Genomic DNA, 17,170 nt, shown 5'->3' with positions numbered 1-17,170 from the left:
CTCTCACCCAATTCTCTTATCACTTGGTGAGTCTCCATCTGGGTATCCTATGCCAAGTGGGAGATTCAGACTGTCCAGGCAGAGGTCAGGGACAAACCTCAGGTCACCCTTTGCTCCTGATCCCATAGCCTCAGACAGATGTGGGTGCCTTGAAAGGAAAAGCAGGGGCTCTGGAGTTAGCTCTCCTCCTTTTCATTTCCACCCGCTCTGAGAAGAGAGACTGCTTCCAACATACTGTATACCTCCTTCCACATCTCTGAGCACAGTGCCTGGCACCCAGTGGGTTCTTGGGGAGTTTGTTGAATGACTGTATGAGGGTATGGATGAATGAACAAATTGCTACTGTGAAAATTAAATAAGATAATGTACCTAGAATGCTTTAAACAGGACCTGAAATGGAAGAGAGCTATAAGTTAAGGGGCTCATAGGTCACACAGTCCTGGTTTTGAATCCCTGCTCTACCACCCTCTCCCAGCGTGTTCTTGGGTGAGTGAATTTCCCTCTCTGAACCTCAGTTTTCCTCAGCAAAATGGGGAGACTAACAGCCCCCTTATTGCAGAGTAGTTCTAAGGATTAAATGATACAGTGCCTATGAAACACAGCACATCATAAGGTCCCAAAAGTGGTGGCCATTACTGTCATTAGGTAAAAATTAGGAGTGGTACTGTGAATGAAGCTGAGGTCATTGTTCATGAAAAGGAGAGACTGGCATCTTTCCTCCTTCATCTCTCTGCATCCATCTCTCTTTCCCTGTGTCACAAGCCCCACATGTGCTGAGCCAACCTTGGCAGAGTTGGCTGCTGAGTGAATAAAAGGCGTCCCCCCGCCACCCCAGGGAGACGGCCCGGCGCCAGCGTGCACAGGCACAGGGCCTGCGAAGGGGGCCAGGTGGGCGCCAGGGCACCGAGGCGCTCTGTGCAGCCTCCGCCAGGCTCGGGCGCTGGCAGTGGCCGCTCTGAGGACCATCAAATCCACCCACTCTGGCGCTCCCTCCAAGCCCCGAGTCCACCACCTGCCCAGCGGGTGGGCCTGGGAGTGAAGGGAGTCTCTGTGCACTGCCTCGGCCTCAGGCCCATGCACACCCGAGGCATTGTTCTTGTTGGCTGCAAGAGCTCATTAGGCTCTGGGCAGAGGCTGGCTGGACTCCAAGAGGCAGACATCAAGGCTCAGGAGTTAGAGAATGGAGGAGCCTAGAGCTTGGCATTGGATGGTGCCAACCCACTCCCCAGGATGCACTGAGCTCATCTGCCTGGAGAGAACCTTGACCTGTGTGAGGCTGAGGGTAGAGGTGATGTGTTGTGCATCCCTGTATCCCCCCCAACACACAGTGTGTGCTCAATACCTCATGATGGGCTGGGATGGGATGGGATGGACTGAATTGGAGTGGGGTGGAATAGGATGGGTGAGATGAGATGAGATGGAATGGGATAGGATGAGAGGGATGGGATGGGTAAGATGGGAGGGGATGGAATGATATAGGACGGGTAGGATAGGATAGAATAGAATAGAATGGAATGGCTTCTCCTATTCCCAGCCCAAGTCCCTGTTGAAATTGACCTGGAAGGTGGCAGGTGTGGACCTGGCATGGACAAAGGCACCTGAAAGAGAGCAGGGGAGAGACGGGGGATAAGTAGAAACTATTTCTTCCTCCAAGCCACAGAATTCTCAACCATGGCCCCCAAAGATAAATTGTCCCTTAAAATCACCTATCTCTAAGACATCAGATCTGGAAGGGATATGAGAGACCATCCTTCCAAGTGCTTTACAAAGTATGTTCAAATCTCAGCCCCACCAGCTACTAGTGGTGTTGCTTTCAGCAAGTAAACCAAACCTCTTTGAGTCTCAGTTTTCTCATCTGTAAAAGGAGGGTGGGTGGGTAATGATGCCGAAACGTGGCCTCTATGCACTGGTGCCAAATTGAATCTTGGAGACAAAGTTTTGGGTGGAATAGAAAAGAATAGCTTTGTTGCTTTGCCAGGCAAAGGGGGACACAGCAGGCTCCTGCCCTCAAAACTGTGTGTCCCAACCCAGGGGAATTTGGTGGAGTTTTATATCAATTGTTCAAGGGTGAGTTGCTGTTAGGGATCAGGGTGTGTGCAGGGCCTGTATTCCTTTAACCTGGCCTCAGGTGGTCTCCTGATGCACTTCTCTGGAATGAAGAATGCTTCATCAAGTAGTTAGCATCTTCCGTTTGTTGGGGGTTTTATTTCTGCAGAAAAACTCAAAGATATTGTTCTGTATATCCCTTGAGGTGGAACCAGGACCTGCCCCAAGGCTGCACTATTGTTTCTTGACTGCTCTTCCCTTGTCTCCATGTCCCCTCCCTTCCCTGATTAGCAACTGCTTGAACCTGCCCTTTGGAACTCAGGGAAGGTCATGGAGGCTGAAGCCCATTTCCTACAAACAGGAAACAGGGGACACAGAAAGGCTTCCATGCCCAGGAGCCCCACAGGGTCCTGCTAGGTTTCAGTAATAACATTACCTACGTCCCAAGGGTGTTGAGAAGAGTGGGTGAAATGATCCAGGAAACAGCATGGATGTAAAGGACCTGGCATGTACTACTAGGCACTTAGCACCTTTAGCTTGCGTCGTCTCCTCACCATCATCACCAAAGGGATAAGGAAGAAGTTTAGGGGGCAGCTCTCAGACTGCCACCCCCACTCCTGATTCAATCCATGAGGTCCCTTTTCTGGCTGATTATGGGGGTTCAGTCATCCCCAAGACAACCCTCAGGTTCAATAATTTGCTAGAAGGACTCATGGAACTCAGAAAAGCCATCATATCCAGAGTTCTGGTTAATTACAGTGAAAGGATACGGACTAAAATCAGCAAAGGAAAAAGGCGCAGAGGGTGGAGATCAAGAGAGCCCAGGCACGAGCTCCCAGATGTCCTCTACCAGTGGAGTCGCGCACACAGTGCTTACTTCCAGAAACACCGTTATGCAACACCCAGAGTATTATCAACCACCAAAGTTCACCTGAGCCTTGGTATCCAGGCATTTTATTGGGGGTTGATCACTTAGGTGTGACTGACCATCCTTGCGGCCGATCTTAGTATCCAGCCCCAAGGCCCCCACCATAAATCACATTGGTAGCATAGAGTACACGGTGAGGCCCAAAGCCCCCAGCTAAACAAATATGCTCTTATCAGGCAGGATATTCCAAGGGCTTAAAGGTTACGTCCCAGGAACCAGGGGCAAGGGCCAAACCTTTCTTTGGAATGTGCAGAGTATGGACAACCTAGACTGGCTGAGTTAATCCTTTACTGCACAGTTATACATTGTCATTCCTCTTAAGGTTTTATTTGAAGAAATGATTCCATTAAACAGAGGATAAAATTGAGGCCCAGAGATGAGAGTAGGTTTACCGAAGGCCATAGGGTGAGTTGACAAGGCACCCTGACCTTCCTAATCCAGAGCTTTTTCCTTTGCAACACAGGCCTCAGTTTGCCCACCTGTGAAATGGGAATGCTGGGGCGTCTTCCCTGCCTCTTTAGGTTCTGCCTTTGTAGAAGCCATTCTCCCACTTTTCTCTGTAGTCCAGGCCTTAGGAAGAGCAACCAGTGTTCTGCTATTCATGGGGCACAGCCAGCATCCTCCTCCATCTCTGGGGACCTCTTAGCTGGAGTAGATCCTATGCTAATTTGTTGGTAGTGGGTAGCCCTTGACATTTTCTCTGGAAAGCAGCCAGGCCAGGGTCAGGGGTCAGCTGGAGGAGAGACACAGAACAAATATAGGTATGGGTTTGAGGGCCAGACAGCCCTAGTTTAAATCCTAGCTCTTTGCCACTTACCCGTGTTTCCTCATCATTAAAATGAAGACAACAGGGCTTCCCTGGTGGCGCAGTGGTTGAGAGTCCGCCTGCCAATACAGGGGACACGGGTTCGTGCCCCGGTCCGGGAAGATCCCACATGCCGCGGAGCGGCTGGTCCCGTGAACCATGGCCACTGAGCCTGTGCGTCCAGAGCCTGTGCTCCGCAACAGGAGAGGCCACAACAGTGAGAGGCAGAAAAAAAAAAAAAAAAAAAAAAAAGAAGATAACAATAGCTATGTTTCAGGAAAAGGGGGGAGGAAAGCATTTTAATGCCTCAGGTAAAGCCATGAAAATGTTTTGTTTGTCCCCAGCAAATAAAGCCACTGCTGTCCATATTCTGTCTGAAGAGAGCCCTGCCCTCAGCTCTTCAATGAAACAAATTAAGCCTCACAGTTGTGAAACTCAATCCTATGCATTACTGCACCTCCACATCGCCCCAATTTTGTTTCCTTAAGGTTGACCAGGCAAAGATGACTGTCTTAACTTCACGGAGCGAGAATCTGAGGCTTTGAGAGATGGAATTTGCCTAAGGTAGATAGCAAAGTAGTGGTACAACCAGTGCCTGAACCCGGGTCTCCTGATTCCCTGCATCTTCTCCACTCTGAGCATGTCTTAGAAGCATCCCAGGATGCCAATCTATTCTTTTTTTTTAAAATAAATTTATTTTATTTATTTATTTTTGGCTGTGTTGGGTCTTCGTTGTTGCACATGGGCTTTCTCTAGTTGCGGCGAGCGGGAGCTGCTCTTCATTGCGGTGCGCTGCCTTCTTATTGCTTCTCCCGTTGCGGAGCACGGGCTCTAGTCGCCTGGGCTTCAGTAGTTGTGGCACGTGGGCTCAGCAGTTGTGGCTCGCGGGCTCTAGAGCACAGGCTCAGCAGTTGTGGTGCACAGGCTTAGTTTGCTCTGTGGCATGTGGGATCTTCCCGGACCAGGGCTCGAACCCGTGTCCTCTGCGTTGGCAGGCAGACTCTTAACCACTGCGCCACCAGGGAAGTCCCGCCAATCTATTCTTTATTCTTGTCTGCAGATCTGAGCACACAGGTGAAGGGAAATTGTGAGCTTACTCATGATCTCTTTAAACTCACTCACGGACCATCTGGATTCATTCCCAAGTATTATATTTGCCTGTGCGAGCATATAGGTAATTGAATCTAGACAGATTTCCCACTATGAGTTTCCTCTCGGAGCTGTCTTGTGTGTCTGTCTCTCAGCCCTCTCTCAATGACTCACTGGATTTCATGTACACAAATAAATCACAGTGTGTTCCTCTCCCCCTCGCTACTGGTAAGAAATCGCATGGCAGCACCATGAGATGTGAATAGAGTTGGGGTTGGAGGGAGGGGGATGGAGGTGGGAAGGGAGAAGAGCGTTTAAATGCTAATCAGTTGGCACTGATGTCAGCCACAGTTAATCAGATTGTTAAAGACAAAGGCAGGATTGCACCCCTGTGCCAATAGCTATCTGGGCTCATTCACGGGGAAGATGGATGCGCCGCCCAGCCTTCGCTCTGATGAGACGCAACTGGACATAAAAGAACGTTCAACGCTTTCTGAACCCAACATGAACTACAAAGGAGGCCCATTTGTGGGGGAGAAGCCAGCTCACAGAGGACAATTATCGGATAATTACTCTTGCAGCCGAAACACTGAAAGAGTCTTTTCTTGCCTGTACAAACTTGTCCTTCTAACACCTGCTCCAAGTCCCCTGCAGCCCCCTGGGCTTCTGCTCTAGACCCAGGGGGGTTGGAGTGTCCCTGGGCTTCTGCTGCAGACTGGGGGGTGGGTTCAGAGTGTCTGTTCACAGGTGCAGTTGGTGTGCTCTTTGGGGTGATACGTACATCACACCAAAATCTCCCCTCCCTCTGTATGATTGTGGCATATTGGGCTGTGCCAGGGAAATGAAGAGACAGACAAACAAATTCACGAGGTGGGTTTCTATTTGCCCTCCCACTGCTAAAGCCAACTGTGTGATTGATGGGAATGGGCCGCCTTCCTGCTCTCTGTACCGTGATGAGATTATCTTCTGTAATTAGAACGAGTAGGTATGTATGTTCATGGAGAACAGCTCTCCAGCCTCGAAATCTTAGTCCAAAGCATCTTTGTTGACGAAGGACTTCCCTTTGTGGTAGCCAGCAGTGTTAGCTGCCTGCTGGTCTGTAACCCCTCGCTTAAAGAGGCGGCCTTGATCTAAGACCCCCGTCTTGTTCTCCACAGTGCTGCGGGCACGACCATGATTCCTCCAGTAGCTATTGACGAGGGGCCTCCTGTGTGTCAGGCTCATGGTCATGGAATGAGTTCTAGGGTGACAGTGACGAATAGGGCAGGCGTGATTGCTGTCCTCGGGAAGCCTACTTCTAGTACGGAAGAGCGGGAGAGATGCCAGGCAAGTACGATGGTGCGACTTACTTGTGGCTTATCTTTTTGGTAGGAGTTAAGTTGAGAAAATGCAGGAGTATCTTTCTGATAGTGTTAGGAGTTAAGGGAAGGACAGAAAATCCGGGAGAGACTACCGGCCACTAGAAGGGGGTGGTTTAGAAAGATCCCTCTGGCTGCTGTGGGTAGAGTGGGCGGAAATGATGAAGCAAAGTCCGGAAGAGAAGCAGGGTTTTCATAACCATGTTGTGGGAATAATAGGATAGCTAAAAATACCTTTTTAAGGTACAGCTTGCTCGCTTTGCATCTTTCATGGCGGCCCTCAGGTTCTCTGGTGCCTTGTGAAAAACGAAAAGCCGAGCTCATCTGCCTCCCCACTGGACTGTGTGGAATGGAGCCCTGGTGCCTGCCCTGGACGCTTCCCATGCTCTGTCTGCGACTACTCAATACTCCTGGAAATAATCTCCTTAGATGATTTTTTTTCAGAGTGATGAATGTCTGAGCCTGGTGGAGAGGATGGCTAGATGATCTGGGTTATGCCTATCCCATATTGAGGGATTTTCCTTCCTCTCCTCTGCTGGGGGTCCTGGGCCTTTCCTGTGCCCCATGATGGAGGTGTTGAATCACGGATGGTCAGTCAATGATCCTAGCCTCCTCCCTTTTTCCTGGCACTCATTCCCCTGTCAGTTAACTCATCTCCAGGTGGAGGGAGGACATGGGATAGAAATCTGTCCATTTCAGTCCTGAAGAGAAAATTGGTTGAAAAGGAAGGAAATTACTAAAAAACCAACGGGTTAACGAGGAAATCAAAAGGGAAATTTAAAAATGCCTTGAGACAAATGACAATGAAAACACAACCATACAAATTCTATAGGATGTGGTAAAAGCAGTTATTAGAGGGAAGTTCATAGCGATACAGGCCTACCTCAAAAAACAAGAAAAATCTCAAAGGAAACAATCTAACCCACCACCTAAAAGAACTGGAAAAAGAAGAACAAACAAAACCTAAAGTCAGCAGAAGGAAGGAAATAATAAAGATCAGAGAGGGAATAAATAAAATAGAGATTAAGAAAAGGAAGGAAGTTAGAACAATGGACCTATGAGAGGCTGAGAACTGGACCAGAGTAGCTTTCACCACAGTGAGGCCAGGGCACTTGGCCTTCGTTAGTAATGTCTGCACCCTGCTACCCACCGCCCAGGCACGGCCACATTCAGAATTCTAGAATTTCTGGATTTGAAGGGAACTTCATTATCTCCTAAGCTCTTGCTAAGTGTTCCAAAGCACCCTTTCTCTTCTTCACCCACTACATTCATTGGACGTCTAGCATGTGCAGAGCTTTGCAAGAAATCCAAAGATGCGTTGCCTATCCCAGCTTCCCTTTTTTCTCCCCATCCTTCCCCATTCTCCTCACTCTTCCCTCTCTACCGCCTTCCTTCCTTGATGAATTCAGTAAATTTTTTTACGATTTCTTCTCCATAGAAGACACTATGGTAGTTGGTAGGGGATATAATAAGTGAGTAAAATAAATAAAGTTTATGTACTTTTACTGTGCACTCAGCACTGCATTAACTTAGCTTTTCAAGAAAATACAGGGGATACCAAACCCAACACAGAGGACAACAGTGTAGGGGGGTCTTGTGGTTCCCAGACAGCTTCTGAATGTCACAGTTATTCTACACTTGGGACACACGTATTCATGAGAGGTGACATTGCATGAGTGTGGACCGTCTTGTGGGAGACAGTGAACATGAGAACAAGTCACCAAGACCAGTTCAGGTTGTGAGAAGCACTCTGAAAGGAATGATGCAGAAAGTGAAAAGGGGGATTTTGGAGAAGGAGAGCTGAGACCTGGATGACCAGAGGAAGCCAGCCAAGCAAAGATATCAAAGAGAGTGCCAGACTGAGGGAACAGCATGTGCAAAGGCCCTGAGGTACAGAATGAATTTGGAAGTTTTAAGGAGAAAAAAGTGCATGGGGTCATACTGTAGTTTGAGGGGAAGCATGGTAAGAGATGATGTTGGCCGGGGGGCTGAGGGGGTGGTGGTCCAAGGCTAGGCCCAAAAGGCTTTGAAGCCCACTGAAAGGAGTTTTGATCTTATTCTCAGTGTTATGGGCAGCCACTGATGGGTTCTAACCAAAGAGATCCTATGACCTGATTTACATCTTAGAAGTACTACCCATCCACTCCAGATGATTTGATCATTTCCAAGGACTCATCTGGTACAAATCTTGATTGGGGATCGATTTTTGAGGTGTGGTGGGAAATCTGCAGTGGCTGACAGTCTACCTGTGTATGAGGATTCCCATCTGTCTTGCCCAAAATAGAGGACCGCCATGGGTCCCTTGATATAACTGCAAAGTCAAGACTTCCTTGAAGAGTGTGAAGTGCTAGGTGAAGTTCAGGTGACTTGTGTTTAACCTAAATGTTATTAATAAGCAAGTCAGTGAGGCCCATGCAAAGTTTCTCCCGAGTCTCTGGGCTCTAATTAGTCAGCGCAGAGGGTGGGGATGGTCGTCAATCCCCTCAGTGGTCCTCTTCGCTGATTTTAACCAAGTGGGAAAAAGAGACCCAGGGAGCCAGATGGGACCAGCTTGATTACTGAGGAAGCTGGGCTGTAGACCATAGATGTTCACCTACACTCTGTCCTCCCCAAGTGACTTTGATTCAGCCTACCCAGGCCCAAGGAGAGAAGTCTGGAAAAGAGGGGGGACAGAGGGGTAGCCCCACTGCTGGCTTTTTGGTCCAGTGCTGTTGCCCTGGAAACGGGATGCCATGGATATCAGATATCCCAAGTACCTCCCTCCCTAACACCTCCAATCAGATGACCCCTCCTCTCTCAGGAGAAGTGAGGGAGAGATGGAGAAGTGGACCACTCCCTGCTGGAGTGATGCACATTTTCCCCACCCTCTGTGGAAATGTGAGAGCCGTCTGAAACCCTGAGAAAGGGTTGTTCTCTGCCCTCCTCTGAAACTGGGGTGGCAAACCTTAGGGAGTTAAGTACTATTACTAATTAGTATTGCTATAAAAATAGCACACACATGGCAAATCAATGAAATTATTAAAAAATGATGCACGGTAAAAAGTGGTTCCCTCTCCCACTGCAAGCCTCAGTCCTGCTCTGCTAAGGCAATTCCCATTACTTTGCTCAAGTGTAGTCCTTTCACTCCCATGAGAGCTGTTATACCCACTACTCTACCTTGATTTTTTTCACCTCACACTGAATTGTGTTGGCACATAGCTCTGCTATTCTTTATGTTATTTTTAAATTAGTTACATAGTTGTTGAATAGGTAATATTTTATCGATACACACACAGCTATGTATGTATATATACATATACATATACATAGATACATATGTATCGATGTGAAGGTATGTAGTGAAAATTCTCCTTCCCACCATTACTCGCCATCCTATTTCCAGTGTCCCACCTCCCCTATAACCATCATGATTAGTTCCTTGTGTCTCCTTTCAGAGTTTCATTATGCACATATAAGCAAATGCCAACATATCTAGCTTTAGTTTCTTTCCCCATTTCTACACAAAAAGCAACAAATTCTGTGTACTGTTCTGCACTTTGCGTTTTAACCTAACACAAACCATGGCCGTCTCTCCTCTTTGGTCCACAGAGAGCTTCGCCATCCTTTTCTTGCAGCTGCACAGTCTTCTGTCTGGATGTTCTGTAATTGATTTAACCTTATTGATGGATACTTCGTTTGTCTCCAGGTCGTTTGCGGAGAGTGCTGCATTGCTTAACCTTGTATGTATGTCATTTTGCACGTGGGCAGACATCTCCCTGCAGGATAAATTCCCAAAGTGGACTTGAGTCAAAGGGGAGGTGTAATTCTGAACATTCTCGCCAGGTTACTCACCATGTAATTCACCAGGGACTTCATCTCATCCGTTTGAGCCCTGCGTGTATTCCATCTTGTGTTTCTACAATCATTTAACTAGCCCCCTATAGATGGGCAGGTAAATTGTTTCCAGATTTTTGCTAATAGAAATAATACTTGGTACTGTGAACACTTTGTACCATCCCCCTGGGTGTCATGACCGTAACTGTCCTTCTGTTTGGGGACCTGACCAAGCAGCCCATCTACCTAGAAATCTACAGCTGTTTAGATGGAACTTCTTTTGCTACCAAGCCACTGCATCCACACTCTCTTGCTAGCCCTCCTGTGCCACAAATCCCCGGCCTGATCTGAGACACAAAGTCTGGCTACGGTGGGGTGGGCTTCCTGGGTGCTCTGGAGTAAAAGTGTGGTGAGGCAGGCGAAAGGTCGACCAACCGTGGGCACACCTGCAGCAACAACTAGAGAAAGCGAGAGAGCACCTTGGAATCACCTGGGGCGGGGGTGGGGGGGGTTGCATTTTAGAAACCCACTATGCCTGGATCCAACTGCCCCAGATTCCAACTGAGATGGTCAAGTTAACAGTCACCAGAAGTTAAGCATAGACAGAGCTGGAGGGCAGCAGCACTCTTGTGTAGAGTAGGTGTCAGGGTAAATAAACAAGTTTAGGTTATTCTGGAAGGTGTTTTTTCAGCATCAATCAAAGTGTTAAATATGTAAGTCTTTTGGCTGAGCAGTACAACTTCTGGTACGTGTTCCTGAAGAATTACCTGGACATGTTCACGAAAGGTATGTCTTTATTGCAGTGTTATTTGAGAAGACAGGGTGGAGAATAACAACCTGAATATGAATCGATTAAGAGCCTGATTCAATAATGTATATGTTTATATTTTAATGTAGCCATTAAAAAAGCATGAAGTGGCCACATATGTGCTGACAAAAAGATGGATTTTAAGTGAAAAAATGGTGGTGGAGCACTAGTGTGATGGAATACTATACAGCAGTGAAAATGAATTGGTCAGAACTACACTTATCAACATGGATGAATCTCACAAAATGTTGAACGAAAGGAAAGGAAAGGAAGGAGCAGGTTGCAGGAGGATTCATATATAAAGTTTTAAAACAGCCTGCACAATATATTGTTCAGAGATACTGACACATAATAAACACATGCACACAATAACTAATAATAATAGTAGAATATACATAATAAATGAGAATGCTCAAGGCCAAATTCAGGACGGGAGTTACTCCCAGGAGGTGGAGAAGAAGAAGGAGAGGGTGGTAGGGAGGAACAAACAGAGATTGCCTGTGCCGGTTTGCCTGCTGCTTCTTAAGCTGAAGGTGTACACACATGGGTACTGTTGCCTCACTCTTCAGCTCTTTCTGAATGGCTGGAATATTTCCAAGCACACTTCTGAGTAGGTGCCAGAGCAATGTATGCGATGCCATAACTCTGTGAATGTTTAGGTTGACAGTGACAGCAGTGCTTTATGAGGGCTGACAGCTGCTCTGTGAGCCGTGCTGTACACTCATGGCCTCGTCCTACTCTCTGACAAGCCTAAGAGATAAGGCTGGTGTGGTCCCACCTTACAGATGAGAACAGGGAGGCCCAGAGAAGGGAAGGGACTGTCCAGGGTCTCGTGGGCAGTTAGCAGCAGGCTGAGTCTGGAACCCAAGCAATTCTGACTTCAACCCCACACGCCTATGTGCTGTGACACCTTTTAAGGTGAAAATGCTTTATTATTTTTATATCAGTACATTTTATTTGGAGATTAAACAAGATCCTATTAACAGGAGTTCCCTTTGGAAGGCAGGACTGGTGGATGGGTCGGGGTGGTACAGGGCGGATACTTCTGATTTTACACCTTTCAGGTATTCTTGCATTTTTCAAATAAACTATTTTATGTGGACAAGAGGAAAGGACACAGGAAACAAGGTCAGAACGTGTCTAATCCTACCCCAATTTGCTCTGTGATCTTGGACAGGTCACTTCCTCTTTCCGAGGCTTGATTTTTATTTTCATCTATAAAATGGGAAAAACAAAATGCCAAGTTCACAGAATTGTTTGGAGGTCGGAATGAGATCACAGCTGGGAATGCACTGGCAGAGTGTCAGTCGCCATCTGAGTGTCAGTATTGTTAGCCCGGCACAGGTAGAGGGCTCTGACTGAGCACCCGAAGCCCACCCCCATCTCTGCCCTTTCTGTCCCAGAAAGTCTTCTCAAAGTCCAGCGGGTCCTTGTCCCCGCAGGGCTGAGTGGGCTGGGTCTGGCTGAAGGGAATGGGTCGTGTTCATCAGCTCTGACTGTTTGCTGTCCAAGGTGGGCCTCTGGATGCCAGCACCTGCTGCCTGTGTCTGGCACATAGTAGGTGCTCGCTGAATGAATGAATGATCACATGTGAGTGGGAGAAAGAAATACAGCCCTCACTTATGTCAGTGTCCTTATCTGTAAAATGGGGATTAGCCTAAGACCTTCTCCGCCCTAAAATTCAACGATTTAAGCAGAGCAAAGCACATCAACCCCAGGAATGGGAGGGAAGGTCTGTTCAGTTCTGGGGGCAGTACCGATGGTCATCAATTAGAGGGGCTTTTGCTCCCCCCGCCCCCGCCCAAGGGACATTTGGCAACGTCTGGAGTCATTTCTGATTGTCACACAGGGGGTGGGGGGAGGTTGCTACTGGCCTCTAGCGAGTGGAGACCAGGGATGCTGCCCAGCCTCCTGCAATGCACAGGACAGGCCCTTGCCCCACAGCAGAGAATCATCCAGCCGAGACGTAGCGGGCACGGAATGAACTGACATTCTTTGTTTCTGGTTTTGTCTGATGGGCTTTGATGTGGTTTTTCAAGCCTCAAATAGCCTTGTGTTGTTATGGCTGCTCACATGCTGTGTGACCCTGGGCAGCCCATTTTCCCTCTCTGGACCTCAGGTCCTTCCTCTGGGCACTTTGTAACCAGGAACTCTGAGACACTTTCCATCTATAAGAGGTGACATTTTGTTTTTGGTTTTGTCCCTGTGAGGGCCAAGCAAACCCACCAGCGTGGGCTGAGCAAGTCCTTATTGTGGAAGGTGAAGGTACAAGAAAGCACCACTGAGTTAGATATGAATATTGTTGATGAGAACAGTGACTAACGTTTTTGTACTGCCATTTATCAAAAAGATATCCATTGATCCACCTGCCATTCCTACTTCCTAAAAGTAGCCACTTTGACTACTGATTCACGAGTCCAGCGAGAGGAGAGTTATCATCATCCCCACTGGGAGACTGCATCCCAGAGGGGTTCAGTGACTAGTGAATGAAGCAATTCTGTGATTACAAATGATTGTCTCCTTTCCCTCCTCCTCTCCATCACAAGGCAGCATTTAAACCCTGCTCTTTTCATAAAATTTTTTTCACTTAAGAAAGTTTTGAATACTTCTTATGCACATTTTAGAAAATGTCAAAAAGTAGAAGGAAGAAAACACACCACTGAAAGGCCCACCACCCAGAGGCAACCAGGATCACACTTGGGGGCCTTTCCTCCAACTCAAAAAATGACTCTCTGATTGCGATTTGTTTGAGTTGGTTGTGTCTAGTCGTTTGCATCCACACCATAGAATTTTACGTCTTGCTGTTTTCACAGAACATTGTAGCAGAAGCATCGTCCGGCTTCTGTTTGCTCCACTTCTCCTTCTATCCCTTCGTGCCTGTGTGATGTGCTATTGCTTAGAATCCAGGCTGTTCCTGGCCATTCTGCAGGCATTTAAGATACAGATCTTCAACTTCAGAGCCTCAGAACTTGTGCTTTTTCGACTTCAGTGGGATGCTTCCCAGTCTAACCTCCCATCTCCCCATCAACGTCAGAGAAAAGACAGAGGGAGATGTGTTTCCCCCACAACTTGGGTAGCAGAACAAATGCTCAGTTGCCTTCAGCGTTGCTCCATTCTGTCTTGAGAGAGAAAAGCAGCATAAGGATGTAATTAAAGCTCTGTCTCTTTGGTTTGGTACCCGTATTGGGTTATCGCTGTGCGTCTGCCTTCCTAACTTCGTTGTTTTTTTAATCGAAGTATAGTTGATTTACAATGTCGTGTTAATTTCTGCTGTACAGCAAAGCAATTCAGTTATATATATTCTTTTTTTTTTTTTTTTTTTTTGCGGTACGCGGGCCTCTCACTGTTGTGGCCTCTCCCATTGCGGAGCACAGGCTCCAGACGTACAGGCTCAGCGGCTATGGCTCACGGGCCCAGCTGGTCCGCAGCATGTGGGATCTTCCCGGACCGGGGCACGAACCCGTGTCCCCTGCATCGGCAGGCGGACTCTCAACCACTGCGCCACCAGGGAAGCCCTATATATTCTTTTTCATATTCTTTTCCATTACGGTTTGTCACAGGATCTTGAATATAGTTCACTGTGTTATACAGTAGGACCTTGTTGTTATGCCTTCCTAACTTCTTGAATGCAGGGACCATGTCCTAGAGTGTTGACTCTCTCATGCTGAGGGTCAACCAGCCAAGAGAGTCAGCACCCAGTGCTTTCACTCATCAGTTGATTGACAGCATTCCAGTGGGGCACTGAACACGCACGATAAAGGGAGAACCAGCCAGACGTGACCACGATGATTGAAAAAGTTAAGTGCTATGGGAAAGAGGAGTTAATTTAACCAGGTGGTCACTGGGGCCCCAGGAAAAGCTGGCCTGTTTGAGCAAGTGAAGTCTCTGGACCTCTGAGGCCATGGAATCCAATTCTGGCTAATTCCCACTGGGATGTGGTTTCACATGGCACTCATTTGGCCAGCGTCCCAGCTGAGAGCAAAGGCCGGGTCTCACGGGCTGCATGCCTTGCAGATCACAGAATACACTCACCTGTCTTGAACGTGGCCTTCAGTTTGGAGCCAGCCAGCAAGACCCCAGCGTGTGTGAGCTCTGAAGAGTAAGGAGAGGCCTCGGGGGCAGGGAGATGAATGGTGCGTGTTGCGACGCTTCTCGGGAGTCAGGTGTTCGGTGAGAAAGGGCTGACGCGGTCCAGTGGATCCGCTTCCTAAAATGCTTTCTAGCTGTTGAGCTTGGCACCAGTTTTTCCCTGGGGACCCCGGAGGTGGAGCAGTGATTGAGGGTGGGGAGGAAGTTGACTCCAGGGTCCTCTTTGTTGTATTTCCTGCTGCTTTTCTTGGCTCTGCTGGATCTCCGTGGGCTCGGAGGGGATCCAGATGTGATGGGTCTGCCACAGGAGACCAGACCCATGCGGTCTGGTTAAAATTCGTATTTTAACCAGGAACATGTTGGTGTTGCGGGGTGCTATCTGGGGGGTTGAAGGACGCTGTAGCCCACCCAGCAGAAACGCGAACAGACCAGGGGCCTAGGAGAGAGGGGTTTTGTGGGGAGAGGCCAATTCAAGCCGAGGAGAGGCTGCAGGTGATAATACTCCGTATTTCTTGAAGGCTGGCAGCGTGGTCTTTGCCATCAGGAAAACCAAGGTTTGAAACCCAGCTTTGTTGTATGACCTTGGAAAGTTACTTAATATCCTGGAGCCTCCATTTGCCCATCCGTAAAATAGGAATAATGATTTCTAATTAGTAAGGGTGAGAAAGATTTAGGTGAGGTAATGAATACAAAGCGTGTAGCACACGCCTTTGCACATATTCGGCACTTGGTAAAGTCATCAGAAACGAAATGTTATAAATACCACTCTTAAAACAGCCAAGGCACGTTGATGTGCTTTATGTCATTTGTAATCTTTTATCACCTTTGACACAACTTGTTTTCCAAGTATTTCTATCTCTCACTCCCTCTTCCACTTCCTCTCTCTCCTCCAGCCCCTTGTGATCAAGGGGGCATTTTTGTGAAAAGACTGGCTGAAACGAATGTAGCCACAGGACCCAGCAAAACTCACAAGCTAGTGTCAGGACTGAGGTTGTCGCTTGGCCCTTTTTAGCAAGATTACCAACAAGCTCTAAGAATAATTGCCAGTTACCTGATTGTTTCAAAAATCAACAGTCAGAGCTGGAAGGACCCTTAGATTTTATCTAGTCTGGCTGCCTATTTGACACACAGAAGAGGAAACCCACCCAGTAATGATGGGGAGTAGTGGCCAAGACAGGACCACTATCCGGGTCCCCCAGCCCCTGCTTGCATCCAAGCTCTGTGCATCAAACCACAGCTGGGTCTTGGGAGCCAGGTGTCCTGAACCCTCATCCTCGATTGTTCTTGTCTTATCACCTTCTCACTTGACAGTCTACAAAGATGGTCAATACCAATCATTTGATAAAAGTGACCGTGAGCAGAAAAGTCACAGCTTTCAAGCAGGGCCACAACTGAGCTGATCCTATGAGGTAGATGGAGTGTCTCTACTACAGAAAAGAAGCTTAATGGACTTGCCCAGGTTCATGCAGCTAGTAACTGTCAAAGGCAGGATTTGAACCCAGGTCTAACCCCAAAGCCTCAGCGCTTCCCACCTTGGACCAGGAAACCTGCCTGGCACCTGAATGACCTGGATCTGTCCTCAGGTCAGATCTGGCCCCAGGGCCATCGTCGTCCTGGAATGTACACGGGCTTGGTAATCAGTGTTACACGACAGGAATATTTGTTGATGCCAGTTGCACACTGTTGCAGTCTAGATAGATCAAGCCACTGCCGGTGCTGACTCGTGAAAGTAAAAGAGCCTTTCCAACGGCTATGGAAATAAATTTAAATGACAGTGCGGAAGGGACCTGAGACTGTGGCTGAGTGAGTGTCTTTTTCTGCGGAAAATTGACAAGGACAGCTATCAGTCCTTTGTCCCCAGGACATAATTCCTCTCTATCTCAAGATCATCATCGGTAACATTCTGACTGCTCCAGCCCCCTGCTGAGGGCACGATTACAATGACAAGAGTATAAAAAACAATGACGGATACAGCAGCGGATATGTACCAGGCACTCTGTGGGTGAGGGACCCACATGTGCATACATGTACGTATGCTTTCCATAATCAACCTCTTGAACGAAGAAAACCCTATGAAATAGGGACAATAGCCCCATTTTACAGCTGAGGAAACTGAGGCTCAGAGAGGTAGAGCCATTTGCCAGCTTGCAGTTGGCAGAACTGGGTCTCAAATAAGTAGATGCAGCTGTTTTCAGGCATGAGTCTGCTAAACAGTAGCCTGGGCCAGCCCTTAT

At 47.9% G+C, this 17,170-nt stretch overlaps 1 protein-coding gene across 1 annotated transcript in view; it reads left to right on the top strand.

Moving 5' to 3' along the window:
• Positions 1–17,170, top strand: part of SEZ6L (seizure related 6 homolog like) — a 197,594-nt gene that overhangs the window by 104,261 nt on the left and 76,163 nt on the right. Inside the window, exon 3 of the mRNA XM_060170528.1 lies at positions 10,774–10,825. Within this exon, the coding sequence (XP_060026511.1) occupies positions 10,774–10,825 (52 nt within the window). The remainder of the gene's footprint in view (positions 1–10,773; positions 10,826–17,170) is intronic.

The sequence above is a fragment of the Lagenorhynchus albirostris genome, chromosome 14, assembly GCF_949774975.1.
Source record: "Lagenorhynchus albirostris chromosome 14, mLagAlb1.1, whole genome shotgun sequence".
Taxonomy (NCBI): domain Eukaryota; kingdom Metazoa; phylum Chordata; class Mammalia; order Artiodactyla; family Delphinidae; genus Lagenorhynchus; species Lagenorhynchus albirostris.
Note: the sequence above shows the minus strand (reverse complement) of the source record. Positions and strands in the feature narration are given on the sequence as shown.